The sequence below is a fragment of the Glycine max genome, chromosome 4 (assembly GCF_000004515.6).
Source record: "Glycine max cultivar Williams 82 chromosome 4, Glycine_max_v4.0, whole genome shotgun sequence".
NCBI lineage: Eukaryota > Viridiplantae > Streptophyta > Magnoliopsida > Fabales > Fabaceae > Glycine > Glycine max.
Genome location: NC_016091.4, coordinates 3,998,894 through 4,013,701, shown reverse-complemented (window position 1 = coordinate 4,013,701; position 14,808 = coordinate 3,998,894). Strand labels below are relative to the sequence as shown.

At 29.9% G+C, this 14,808-nt stretch overlaps 1 protein-coding gene across 2 annotated transcripts; it reads left to right on the top strand.

Moving 5' to 3' along the window:
* The first annotated feature begins 5,418 nt into the window (after positions 1 to 5,418).
* Positions 5,419 to 11,004, top strand: LOC100798133 (homeobox protein knotted-1-like 2). 2 transcript variants are annotated; one of them, XM_003522170.4, is made up of 5 exons: positions 5,419 to 6,265; positions 6,427 to 6,549; positions 6,696 to 6,828; positions 10,143 to 10,399; positions 10,584 to 11,004. In XM_003522170.4, exons 1-5 carry the CDS (start codon positions 5,897 to 5,899, stop codon positions 10,785 to 10,787), a joined length of 1,086 nt encoding a protein of 361 aa, XP_003522218.1. In that variant the 5' UTR covers positions 5,419 to 5,896; the 3' UTR covers positions 10,788 to 11,004. The 2 variants fall into 2 exon arrangements, with proteins under 2 accessions (XP_003522218.1, XP_040870746.1); XM_041014812.1 differs by having other exon boundaries at positions 10,549 to 10,675.
* Positions 11,005 to 14,808: the final 3,804 nt, after the last annotated feature.

The following is a 14,808-nucleotide window of genomic DNA, read 5'->3' as shown; positions in this document are numbered from 1 at the left end:
AAACAAAAATATGGTTCATCTAGTAAGTGGATCGTGTGATCTATTTAAACGTGCACCAAAATGAATCAAGCTACCCTGTTTACCCACCTATAATTGATGTTTTTATTGGAAGGTTGAACTATTACACTTTGGAAGGAATGAAAGTGCTTAGAGGAATGGAAATAACCAAAGTTTAATTCCTTTTATTGTTTGGTATTACTTGAGAAGGGAAGGAAGAAAAAAAATTGTAAGATGTATCTATGTTTTCAACCATTCTAAATCAGAAGAAAAAATAACTTTTATAATTAAAAGACTAGTTATTTTTTTATCTTTACAAATAGCATTTATGTTATTTTATACACATATATCTTTCTTTTCTTACACCTTTTTTCTATATTAAACACAGGGATAAATCCACCTTAAAGGGTACGGGGATACAAGTAATATTATATTTGATTCTTTTAAGTAGGATTTTAAATATAAATTTTGTGAATAAAAAATATTATTAAAAATATTAGTTAAATATTTCAACAGAAATTAGTTATTTATAAAATTGATAAATAATATCAGATATATATATATATATATATTCATTTTCAATGCCCATATAAACATATAAAAAATATATCAACTTAGCTAAAGAATCAAAATCTACCATTAAGTTTGTTTTTTTTATTATTCTTTTCTTAATCTCTCTTTCCTTTCTTTGTGGCTTTAGGAAGGGATGAGAAGTGGCGAAGGATAGTGTTGTTGAATGACTAATGATTAATGAATCCCCACGAACACGAACAGTACTGGAGAGTGGGGAAGAAAAAGAAGAGAAGGAAACCTCACTCAATTCATTCATTCAGATGTCCAATCTGTCTCAGAGAAAAAATAGTATTTAAAAAGGAAACTGAAAAGTATATATGTCCAAGGCCCTCACAGGGAGGTATCGATCTATTTATCTGAGAGTGGAAGCCTTAAAAGGAAAAACATTCTGACCTACGCTCACCCACCTGTTTTCACCATTCTGCATACCTTGCACCTTCATTTTACTTTCCATCATCGGTCCTGTGCTGCTTCACCAAGGAAATCATAAAGCAAAAATAAATTTTTACTTTAATACACAATGTGAGCTATGTTTGGTGAATTTTTACTTCACCATGTATTTTCTAATTTCAACGTAAAAATACGTGTTCTAACATATAAAATGAGATTTATTTTTTATTTTGAGAGTGAAAGTGTTTTAAATTAATTCTTTTAACTTTAATCTAAATATGTGCACATGTTCATGCTCATGTTCGAAATGTTTTTGAATTTTTATGTTACTTATTAATTTCATCAACAATTAATATCTATCAACAAGTAAGTCACATTTATAAGGATGAAAAAATATCTAAATCTTAAATTAAAAATTAAGATAAATAAATGTTTAAATATGAATCAAGCCTAATTAAAAACTTTAATATGGAATAAACATTTAGGAGTAAAAAAAACGTAGGATTTGATAGGCTAGAGCCTCACATATATAATTTGTGATTAGAAAGTTTGAACTTTATTTATTTACTTGTTATCGGTCAATTTTTAAGGCCTAACATAACTTATTCGAAAGTTAAATCCTTGACCGACTTATTAACATATTTTCATGTCAGGTCTTCAATTTTTTTAACATAATAAACATATTTAAGTAAAGCCTTATCAAAATCAAATTAGAGCGATATTTTGTGTAAATTTTTGTGTCATTTTGCATGCATTTTTTTTATAGAACTTATGTTTGAACATTAATTTTGTATTACAGAAGTATAATCAATCAATTGAGTGAAAAAAGTTAAAAATTGTACGATTTTATGAAAATTTAAGGACTTTACATTTGATTATGGTCATGGTACATTTATCATGGTCATGGTAAATAGAAAATTACGATAAAATGATAATAATCCCTCAAAACAACATTAATAATCAGATAATGGTCATGGTAACTTAATCACGGTCGCGATTAACTCATGAGGATTGTGGTCAACCATGAGGATCATAGTCAATCCACAACGTCCCAGAGTTTCAACATCACTTCCGATCACAACTGTGGTGGATTTTACCACGACCATAGTTTGACTTTTTGGACTGATATTTTTAGAAAGTTATATACAAGTCTCTACACTTTGTAAAAACAATCTTTTGTTTTCTTTTATCTTTTTATGAATTTGAGGAAACTTTGAAGGCTTTTGAGAGCTGTGAAATGTGAGCTACATCGATCGTTAGAACAAATTGTGATCATCGTTCCTACCTATTGGTATGTCTATGTTTATCTCATATAGGATTGCTAGTTTTACTTTGATCATGAGGAGTTGGTCCCCTTAGTTCGAAGGTTATGATGTAATGGTCAAAATGTACTCCTCTTTTTGTTTTTAATGAAATTCCTCATTGTTTTATGTTAATTATTTCTTTTCCTTGTTCTTACTATTTGTTTGAAACTGACCATTCTAATACTTAATTTATTGCATAATGGTGATAATCTACATGTAATTGATGGATCTAGGTAGAGAATGTTTAAGTAATCTTCAATAGATTAGTTAATATTTAATTAATCATCCATAGAGTAGATTTTATCTTTGAACTTAAATTGATAAATTTATAATCATTCAGGTATTGATTTAAGGCAAAGAACATCTTCTGACCTTGATCATAGACTTTAGTTGATTTTGGGAATTAATAATTAACTAAAGAAAGAATTCCATTAGCATTAAGATTGGAAAAAAATGGTACTAATGGGTAGTAATCCCTAGTCACTTTTATTATCACTCAAATCTCTCTTTACATTAATTTATTTGTTTTCTTCTAAAAACCAAAATCATAAATTATTTAAATCTTTTTTAATCACCTCAACTATTAATGTAATAAATTTGACTAACTAAAAATACAATTGATCTTCGATATTCGAACTTTTAAATCTACTATTATTACTGGACGTGGTATACTTATTCTTACAAGAGACCTTACATATTTTAAGTATAAAACTATTTTTTTTCTCTTCCATTTTTCACATTGTTTTCACCTCCAAACTTGATCCATTCCTTTTGAACTTGTTGATTAAGAAACTCTTCGCCCCTGTTGGCTTCTAGAATTAATGCCAAGTATTTGACCACACAATTAAACTACACATAACTCCTCATGAAAAAGGCACAAAATCCTAAAAAAAAATAAAAAAATCAAAGGAGACTTGTCCTTGTCACCAACATCATGACTCAATAATATGGTTTTATGATTGCGTACTGTCGTTTTGTTGTGGTATGAGTGTGAACGATAATCTTTGGTATCCAAGTGTGATGTAATGAAGTACAATATGACACCTTAAGTTAACTATGATAAAAATTTACAAATAAAAAAATTATGGTGCCATCAAGGTGGAATTGCTTCCATCCTTAGCCCGGTACCGAGGGCTTTCCGAGACCAATGCAATCAAGAAGTCACTAGACTTACGATTATTAGGTTAAGTTACGTCTTGAAATAAGTCAAACCCAATTAGCTTGTAACAAGTAAAGACAAACTCGAAGTTTATAATTACGAATTAGTCTCTACTGATTAAGTCTATCAAAGTCTAGTTTATTTTTATCCTTAAATTCTTATTTAATATTAAACTTTTAGATAAATCTATTTCATATTTAAGTATTTATTTTACATCAATATTCTAACTTAAAATCTAAATATCTTTTTTATTTATACAAATATCACATTTTTCTTTTAGTACATGTAATTTTTTTTGTTAAGTTTTAGTTTCTTTAAATTATACTTTTTATTTTTAGTTCCCGCTAAATTTGCATGACTGGTGTAACACTTTTAATTATCTGTCATTATTGACATTCACTTTTTTCTGTTTTTATATGAGCGTCGCTTTATAACATTATTATTACATGTGACCAATATAAACTTTTAAATAAAATTTAGATTCAGTATTTAATTTAATATAATTTTATCAAATCTCATCCTATTTTGTTATCAGCTATGAATTATTGATCAAAGTTTTATAATTAACCATTTCTAACATTTTAATATTAATATATAAAAATATAAATTCAATCTATCCTTTAGCATAGTTAATATCAAATAAAATTTGAATAATTTCAATTTTAAAAAAAGTTTAACAATAACAATTATTGCAAGTGTTTGTCAATGGTGTTTTAGAAGCAACACATGCTTATAAAAAAGAATATAATCTTTTTATATCATTTAATATTTTTAGTGAAGTATAAATTCTTTTTGAAATTTAACTTATATAATGTCAAAGAATTTTTTTAAAACAAATTTCTAATAAAACTTGCTTATTTTATCACATAATTCTATCTATTAATATAATATTACGATATGATGAATTTCTATTGAATATATATAAAGTTTTACATTAATAATGCCTATAAATTAAATTCTTATTTTTTGTACTTTTTATAATATTTTATTTTTAAGAAATAAATTAAGATCTTTAATATTATAATAATCACTACATTTTATATTTTTAATATTATATATATAATATTAATTCACAAATTTAATTAACCATTTTTAATAAGTTGCGTTATAGTTAAATAAGAGCTTATTTGTAAGGTTAATGTTGAAATTCCTTGGTGTAAGCTAAATTCCATGTTTTCTTTATGGAACCAGTATATGGATTGATCTGTGTAATTTATGGCTCTAACTCACGAGGGCTAGGATCAAGAGTAAGATGGTCTGATCCCTTTTGACGTTGAAAAATGAAGTATTAATAGTAGTATTTACTTAATAATAGTTTTTTTTTTTCTAAAGTGAAAAAAATATTTTTTTTTTTGCTGGTACTTAGGAATAAATATTTATTTAAACTCGATTTATGTATTTTTTAGGTTTGTAGTACTTTTCTTACACATTTCTCTTACGTTTAATACTTTATAGTTTTCAAGTTATATTATTTCAAAGTATTTTTTACGTCATTCAAAGTATGTTTATCGTAACAAAAAGTGTCTTATATATCTATAAGTAGTCATATACTAGGTTATTTGTAATTAGTTCAAGAAATTTAAATCAAATTTATTTCTTAAATTGTTTAAATATTATCCATCCTTTTACTTTCCAGCTCATTTCCTTATAATAAAGTGTAAAAAAAATCTTCACATAATTTTTTTCGTCTATTATGATAATTATCAGGCGTTGAACACAAATGGTTTCTTCTGTTCTTCACGTACAAGAGTCAAGAGACATGACAGATAAAACATTATAACATATAACATAACATCATATATACAAACAAGAGTTATATACTTATATTTGAATGTGCAATAATTGCTCAGTATTTTTTTTTTTCTTAAAAAACAACAACATTGAGGGTAAGAAATAGAATCAAAGCAAGAAACCCATGCCCGAATGTTATGGGCTTACTGTATCTTCTAGGCTAATAGTTTGCATATATAAGTGTTAAAATATTTATTTATTTTCAAAATGAAAGAGGCTTTTGTCAACTGCGTCCTAGACACAGTGCCATTGCCGGATTTAATTGCACCACTCCTCTCTCTCTCTCTCACCTCCTATACAACTAATCTTGTAAGATTTTCTCTCTCTCTACCCTGTCTTTGCCCAAAATTTGGTGGTGCAAATCATCACACTTACTTTTCCATTAAAATCCTCCCAAAAACCGTATACCCTTTCCACTTGGATACCTTAGATTTCAACATAAATTGAATCTGACTTACGCAGTTGATGGTGTGGTCCATATCATAAGATTTTTTCATCACCAATCTCTTACTCTTTTAGGGTTTTAAGCTGTACACCTCATCAATTAAGTAGGGTTTGTGGCCATCGCTTCTTCTTGATATTGAGAAGTTGTACATAGTTGTACCTATTGGTTGAAGTTCTAGTTCAGCTGGGTCATATAGCTGATTAATTAAGTTCTTAATGTTTTTTTTTAATTGAATAAATGGAGGAATACACCAATAATCACCTGAGCCAAAACACAAGTCCAAGGGCAAATTTGTTGTATTCTTTGGCTGGTGGTTCAAGCGTAGGAAACCGCCACCACCAACTAATTCCATTTAACACCTTTCATCTTCAAACGGGTAGATCGGATCACTGTTTTCAACCGGATCAAGCACCACACCCTAGTGTGAAAACCGAGTCCAACAATTCCCATCTTCACTATCCTCTAATGAGATCAAATCTTCACCACATGCTGCATCCTCAGCAAGGAGGGAGCCAGAGCTCTAACGAACTTGAAGCCATAAAAGCCAAAATCATTGACCATCCTCACTACTCAAATCTTTTACAAGTTTACATGGATTGCCAAAAGGTCCGCAATGATTAATTGATTAATTTCTCATTAGCTTGCATAAAAAATATTTGATTATGAATATATGTATATATGCCCCGTATATACACATATAAATTAAATAGTTTTTTTTGTGGATATTCTTAATTTCCTCTTTAATTATATGACTGGCTTCTTTGTAGGTAGGAGCTCCGCCAGAAGTGGCGGCGCGTTTTGCTACGGTTAAAGAGAATTTTGAGGCACGGCAGCGATCTTTGGTTAGGTCAATGGAAACTTGCAAGGACCCAGAACTTGATCAATTCATGGTGGGTTTGTGATTTGTTTGTGGTTTTTCTTCTTCTTCTTCTTTTTTAATTCTTATTATTAATTTCCTCCACTTTCCCATTTTTTGGGTTTTATTTTGCTAATTGTGAATAGTTTTAAACTTTGAAATATGGTGTGTGGAAAACAGGAAGCTTACTATGACATGCTAGTGAAGTATCGAGAGGAATTAACGAGGCCTATAGAAGAGGCTAAGGATTTCATGCAGAGGATAGAATCTCAGCTGAACACGCTTTGCAATGGAACCGTGCGGATCTTCTCTGGTATTTTATCTTTCTATTTGTGGGAGTAGTGGAGGACACTGTTCCACTGTACTTTCGTTGCCTATATCTTTCAATTTCTGCAACACAAATTTTCATTATTTAAACTAAATAATTATAAAATATACAATAATCAGCTATATATATATGTGTGTGTGATTCTTGACCTTCGTAAACTGGGTTGGGTATTTTTGCATTCGGAGTCAGGAAATTTTGACTGAAAGTTCTAGCTTCATATCTCTTGGTGAGGGACCCAGAAGAGACAGGAGAGTAAAAGACGTTCATTAAGCATTCAACCCTAATCACCTCACCTATACTATGTGTATTACTTTAATCTTTTTCTTTGTCTTTTGTTAAAAAAGGGTTTCTGAGATTTGACAAAGCTACTTTCTATGAATCTTGTTAATAACTAATAGTGTGTTAAAAGATATTATTTAAAAAGTATTAAGTATTTTTAACTATATATTTAAGAAGTATGTGTTAAACTGCTTTTTATATAATAATTAATTTTAATTCAACTTTTATTTATAACCATTACACTAAGGAACTGATTAGCATTTTCTTGAAGTATCTCACTGGAAATACTGGTTTTTATCTGTAAAACCACACACGTTCGCGTCTCTCCTCACCCTCTTCCTTTTGTAAACTACTAAGAACTGAAAAATGATTCTTTTAGGATTTCCTAGTTAATTATTATATTGGTGATGATATGTATACAGTACTCATACACTTATTTATTTTTTATCTTACTATTATCATATTTAGTACTATATATATATATATATATATATATATATATATATATATATATATATATATTTCTTCTTTTCTCTTTAAATGTTAATTTACTGTTAGCTAGGTGTCGTCATAGATTATTTTTCTTTAACGCATTCCATATTTTCATAATTAAACCTATTATGAGCTGTGCTAGCTTTTCGTGGATTCAATGGGTTTTGTGGGATAATATTCTTTCGCATACATTCCCATCATTGCAGAGGTCAGTTCAGTTCGGGGCATTTTACAACTAAGAAAAATGTTTGCTGAACATCTTACACTCAGAAAAAGAATTAAAAAGGAAAAAAATGATAAATATAATAAAATTTATGATATAATAAGAAAAAAGACAAAAAAATTTGATTAAATATTTAAAATAAATAGATATATATTAATCATTACTCAACCAAAAATACTATTTAATCACATGAGGAAGTCACATTTGTTTTCTTCTTTTGGAGTCCAAAGTAGTAACTACTACTACTACTAGTCTACTTGGAATGAACGCATTGGATGCTGTTCCAATCACCTGCATCACCAAGAATACTGTAGGTGTTGTAGATTCTCAATAAATGTTGAACACATGAGTCCCAGTTGGACTGACCGTCTCATTTAAATTTCTGTGTTTATTTCTGCCCATCAGGTCCCGTAATTACTCCTTTTGGAACGAATGCTTTAGTTAGGACAGGGCATCTGAATATTTGCAAATAGTTTCCAGGTTTCTGAAAACAAGTGTTACAAGAGTAATAGTTATAAAATAAATAAATCATTTTTATTAGAAATTATGATAAAAATTAATTAGCGATTACACTAAAAGTCTAAAAGTATATTGGCGACCATTTTTTATTTATTTATTTATTTAATTCATTAAAGAAACTTATTTGCAAGATCTCCTGTTTTTTATACTTAGTAGTTATAGTTAATAGACTGCGTAAGCAGCACTGTGGGTTCTGATTCTTCTGAAAGCCTCGCTACTTTGGTCAATACTCAATACTGATATCTCATATATATCTTCAAATAGATATATAGCTGATTAACCTTATAATGGATATGTGACCTAGAATTTCTGTAAGACTTTCCCACGCTAATTTCACTGTGATTGACGACTTTGTATCTAATGTATATATGCTTAATCTGACAAGAGCTTTAATTTAAATTTACAGCCAAATCTTACTCGGTTTCTATTTTAATGTTCAACTGTGGGTGTAGATGTGTGCTCCTAAAATACCACTTTCCTTTATAAAAGAAAAAAACCCACTTTCCAGTGCTTGGTATTTTTTAGTAGCTCGGTTCGACGAATTTACAGGTCGTATGAATATAATGGTACCCCGTTATTTGCATCTACCCTTACAAAACCAGGAAAAGTTTTAGCAGGGCGAGAATATCAAATAGTTCTTAACTATAGTACTTGAATACAGAGAAATCAAGTGATAGAATCATTTATCGAATTCAAGAACTAGTATATTTTTTTATTGGAAGCGTTGTTATAACAACATACTCTCCCAAGATATCTCACCATGAGGAGAGAAATAAGAAGAAAAGATATAAATGCATCATAAAATGTGTGATGAAATAGAGATAAAAAAAGAAAAAAAAATTATACATTAACAATGTAAAAAGTTTTATATCATCATCTAATTAGAATATATCATATATGATAATTTTATTAATTTTTATGGTAATTATTTATATTAATGGTTATTTATAATTAGACAACAGTATAAAAGTATTTTACCCTATAAGTGCACGACCATTTAACTCAAAAAAATTATAAAGAAATATTGTAGACAATTTGAGTAAAAATAATATCCATTATAAAATGCATCAGATGTGTTGATTATGTTGTTGGAGATCCGAATCCTCCTAGCTGCTACTTGAGCTCCATGCAGTTTCTGTTTCAGATATTTCGTTAGCTCTAATTTCTTTCATAGGCATTCTACAGATGTCAACTCCATCCATCACGTGACAGAGGATCTCGTCTGCCAAACACAAGCATATGGTTGCCACAATCCTCTCTTGCAACTCATCTCTCAATCCAAAGCCTCCATCTTATCAAGTTCTAAGTCGTGTAAGGCCTTCAAAAGACCTTGCTATACAACATATCCTTAACTCACCTATGCCACCACAATCCAAAATCTCCAGTTCCATCGAACTTTCCTACTTCGAATTTGATCCTGGAGTTAAGCATCATTTATACTAGTTGTTAATAATAACAATCAGAATTCTAAAGAGATGAGAGGACATAGGCACAGAGTTTGTCAGATAGTTAGAATAAGTGGAATGAGATATTTTTCAATATATATATTTTTTATAAGAAAAAACAAAATTTTATTAATGAACCTGCCTAAACACAAATTGTGTGTTGCAGGATGCGCTCAAAATATTTAAAAAATTATAGCATTTAGCATCGATATACTTTTCTAGATAGTATAGTTAATTACTTATTTCATTTTCAATTTAGCTGGATGTACATCCCCCAGCCAGTTTAATGATCAGGTATTCAGATGCTTGCTTACCTTACCTAGACATGTGTTGTTGAGCAGATGATAAGTGGGAAAACATTGGTTCATCATCGGAAGAGGATAAAGACAACAGTGGTCGAGAAACAGAATTGATCGAGATTGATCCCCAAGCGGAAGACCGTGAACTCAAAAGCCACTTGCTCAAGAAGTACAGTGGCTACTTAGGTACCCTTAAGAAAGAACTTTCTAAGAAAAAGAAAAAAGGAAAACTGCCTAAAGATGCTAGGCAAAAGCTACTTAGCTGGTGGGAATTACATTACAAATGGCCATATCCTTCGGTATGTAAATTTCTAATTTTTAGCTTCATATATATATATATATATATGTTATCGAGTTATTCTTATCTTCACCTTTTATATATTTTCTCTTAATCTAATAGCTTTAACGAATAACTCATCCTTCAGAACTCATCAATTTCTCTCTCTAGATCTTCTGAATAAATTGTTCCGCGATTAACCTTAGGAATCAGAGAAGGTGGCGCTGGCTGAAGCAACTGGTTTGGATCAGAAGCAAATAAATAACTGGTTCATAAATCAAAGGAAACGGCACTGGAAACCATCGGAAGACATGCAATTTATGGTTATGGATGGCTTGCATGCGCAGAATGCAACTCTCTATATGGATGGCCACTACATGGCTAATGACCATTACCGTTTATGGCCATAACCGCCCAATATTATTGTTGACGGTTTGAAACAAATTTTATAAGTTGTTGCTATTTTTTAGGACCATTATTATATTTTTTTTAGTTTATCTTCTAGGCAACTATCCCGTAGTAGTTTATATCTATATATATATATATATATATAATATATATATTAGTATCTCTTTGTAAAAGGCAATATGCTTTTGAGATCAATAAAAAAAGCCTTCTGCAGTTACAAAATATTCCATAAGTTCTTTTTATCTTTACTCTTCATACCTTTCTAAAAACAACAATTATACATTTAAGTCAAAACTCATAACTAGTATATAGGGTTTGATAAGCACTATTGCATAGTATGTAATGACTTTCTTAATACTAGTTTAGGTTTTCTTTTGATCTTCAACTTAATTGTATATCCGTTTTCAATGCTTGATCGATATGATTTTTTTGGGAAATAATGCTTGATGTAAATTTGTTATTCATATTTTGTTTTAATGATAAATTGAGGAATTAATCTGTGTGTAAGTTCAAGATGATTTGTATACTTAGGAATTGGATATTAATTGCTCAAGCAGAAATCTGTCTTAAGTCATAAGATATTGTTTGAACTAGTTAGGAGTTCATTTATCACATGAATCATTGAAGAAGTCTATGTCCTAGTTATCTTTGTCATTGATCGAATTCTATGTTTTAACATAAATTTTCATGTGCCCCTTTTGTTCTGAAACTTAGTTTGTTAATTTAAATTTAAATTTTAGATCAATTGTGTTTTTTATTTTTCTAGAGTCCCTTTAATTCGAACCACATCCGGCTTAATTTGATTTTATGAACTAATACGTGTGAGATGATATTCTATTTGTCTCTTTATCATTTGCCTGGTCTGACTTACTTGTTGAACGCCATTGCCATTTTGCTTGTGAGATGTTATAGTACTTGGGAAGGTTGCGAAAGGTGGTCCTTTTTTTTATTAATTATTAATGACGGTTACAATTGTTTTAAGTATGTAAATAGTATCCGGTAGCAACCGTAACTCATGACATGTCACGTTGTTCAATATCTTGAATCGATTCATAAATTCGTAAGAATTTACTCAATATAAAAAATATATTAATATTCATATATATAAAATCATAACTAAATATTTCAACCCTAAAATAAATCAACATAACAAACTTTAAAAATAATTCAATAAACTAACATAGTCCACACCCAATCAAACATAAATTCATACAATACAAAACATAAATACTTAAAATAAAAACATTTAAAAAACATAAAAATAGTTCAAATGTCTATCAATCCTCTAATTAAATCAACTTCAATATCACCCCCACCACCATCATCTTCATCTCCATCATCTTCAAACTCTTCCTTGTTTGAGAAGTGATCTTCAACATTATCATTTAAAATCAAATTGTCAATATCAAATGCATCTAAAGTTGGATCACTTAAACTTCCTCCAACCAAGTCACTATTGTTTCCACTACCACTTTCACCTAGAGGTTGCTCAACTTGGACATTGTCTTCATAAAAAATAACATCTCCCTCTTTTGTTATCCATTCATCATTAGATTCTGTATCTTCAAATGAAAAATCGAGCAATAATTTTTTTTTATTTGTCTACTTTTCAGCTTCAAGTTGTACATTATATAAATTAAGTCATTCATCTTCTTTTGATGCAAGCGCTAACTTCTCTTTGTATGAACCTATAAATAACATAGAAAACTGAAGTTCATAACTTAACTCCGAATTTAATTCTATTCTATCGAGTTTGGTCTTATTCTATCGAGTTTATTATCGATTCTACTCGATTTGTGATTCTACTCACGATTAATTTGTGGAGACACTGTGAAATCATAAACTCATACAAATTTTACGAATTAAATTGTGATTTTGATAACCATGGTCGCCTGTGATTTTCTTCAATCGTACATTGGCTAGAGTTTAGTGCATAATTTTGTTTGCTTGCAGTTCATTGAAGAGAAAATTTGTGACAGTTTTTGCACCATATTTAATTGAATACAAGGAACACGTTAATAAATTCTTCTTGAATCCTACGGTGATTCAACATTTGTAAGTCCTGCTTCTTCGTGATCCTCATTCATTTCTAGGAAATATTGTTGTATGGATCATGTTTACATAACTCATGTAAGAGAATCTATGTCATTAATGATAAAGAAAGTTGAAAAAGAGGGAATAAAAAAGATATATAAACGTACCATAGCTATGCAATTTTATAATATTCATAAATTAGAAGCCATGTTAACACCTTGGTTGCATGCATTTTTTGTACACAATTTTATAGTGAAATGAATGTATTAATGTCGCCAAACAAAAATGAAAATTGAAAAGGGTTAAAAACAATGAAGTAAAAGATTCAAGAACCTTGAATTGAAATCAAGAACCATGAACGGAGAAAATGAATCTCGTGATATTTTCAAATTGAGAGAAATTCATTGGTCTAAAACCAAAAAGATACAATAAGTCCTACTTTTATACATTAGACAACTAACTTGCCCACAATAGCTAACTAGCTATTAGAACACCCAAATATTTATTTCTCTAATAGTCCCCTCAAGCAGGGTAGTGCAAGTTTAGTGGCTCCATCTTGGAACATTACTATCGGAAACTGGTAGTCATTTGATTAGACCTGAGTTACCTTTTCTCTCATTATGTCAATCAATTTTAATGTGTTTTTTGTTTTCTCATGAAACTCTGTTTTGTTAATATGTGACGAGCTGATGACTAATTGTCACAATACAGTGAAGTAGGAATACTGAAAGGTATGCACAAGTTAGTGAGGAGATGGGTAAGCCATTGCAATTCACAGGTTGCAATTGCATGACTCTATATGTAGGCTTCACAGGAGCCACAAGAAATTGTCAATTGCTTTTTTGACTTCAAAGACATCAAAGAGGAAACAAGGTAAATTGAGAAATTTGTGATGAGTTTTCAGGATCACTGCCCAATCACGGTCACTATACCCCTTCAATTGAACTTCAAAATTACTAGGAAAGAATAATCCCAGTCCAAGGATTCTTTTTGTGTATGTTAGCACCCGAGTAACTGCTTGGTAACTACTTTAGGTTGGGTTGGACATTTAAAGAGATAATTATTGAACAGAAAAGAATAGGCCAAGTTTCATGTTAGTTCAACAAAAATGTCAATGCGTTTTGTGGAAAATGTTCAGATACATCTAATTCTAATGCGGAAAATAGGATCACATTGTGGACACTTCCTAATGCAGAAAAATTTAAGATCAATTTTTTGATGCCTCTGTCATACAAAGTAAAGGAACATGCTTGGGGTCAGTAAATAGATGCCATTGAGGTAATACAAAAAGCTCTGTTTCCAAATATCTAAGTCCTTTAAATTTAATGGTCACTTGAAATTAAAAGGGTCGATAAATCTATATAGAGACATATAAAAAAAAGTACCACTAGAATTAAACCAAAAAAGATATGAACAGGACAAATTTGGTTATGTAAAGAAACACGTGCCATTATGTCCTTAATATATATTATGAACCCAAATTAAGTTGCTGCAGGTACAAAATTGGTTGCCATGATAATTTCCATGGCGATGCTTTTATAATTTTTATGGTTATAGTTTTTTTTTTTCAATGACATGATAATATCAACAAGTTTCGATCATACAAAAAAAGTGAAAGTAGTAAGATAATCTCCCAAGACATTGAATATTTTATAGTTAGTGTGGTATAACAATTTAAGCTTACCAGCAAACAAGCATCAGAACATGGCCACTCTATGAATCTCTTGTATAAATAGGAGATGTGAATAATTACAACTCTCCATCTTCTTCTATCACCCATAGAGTCACGGTATATTCGCCTGTGGTGTGTTTTCTCTCTAGTTCTAGTTCTAAATGTACTTGAACTGACCTGCTTTCTTGTGAGTACTTTAAGCTAGTCAAACAGAGACTAGTATGCAAAATTTGAAGGCAAATTGGACAATCACCATGTAGCAGACAAATAACATATATCTTTGATGGATATACCCTAGATATTATAACACCAATCGT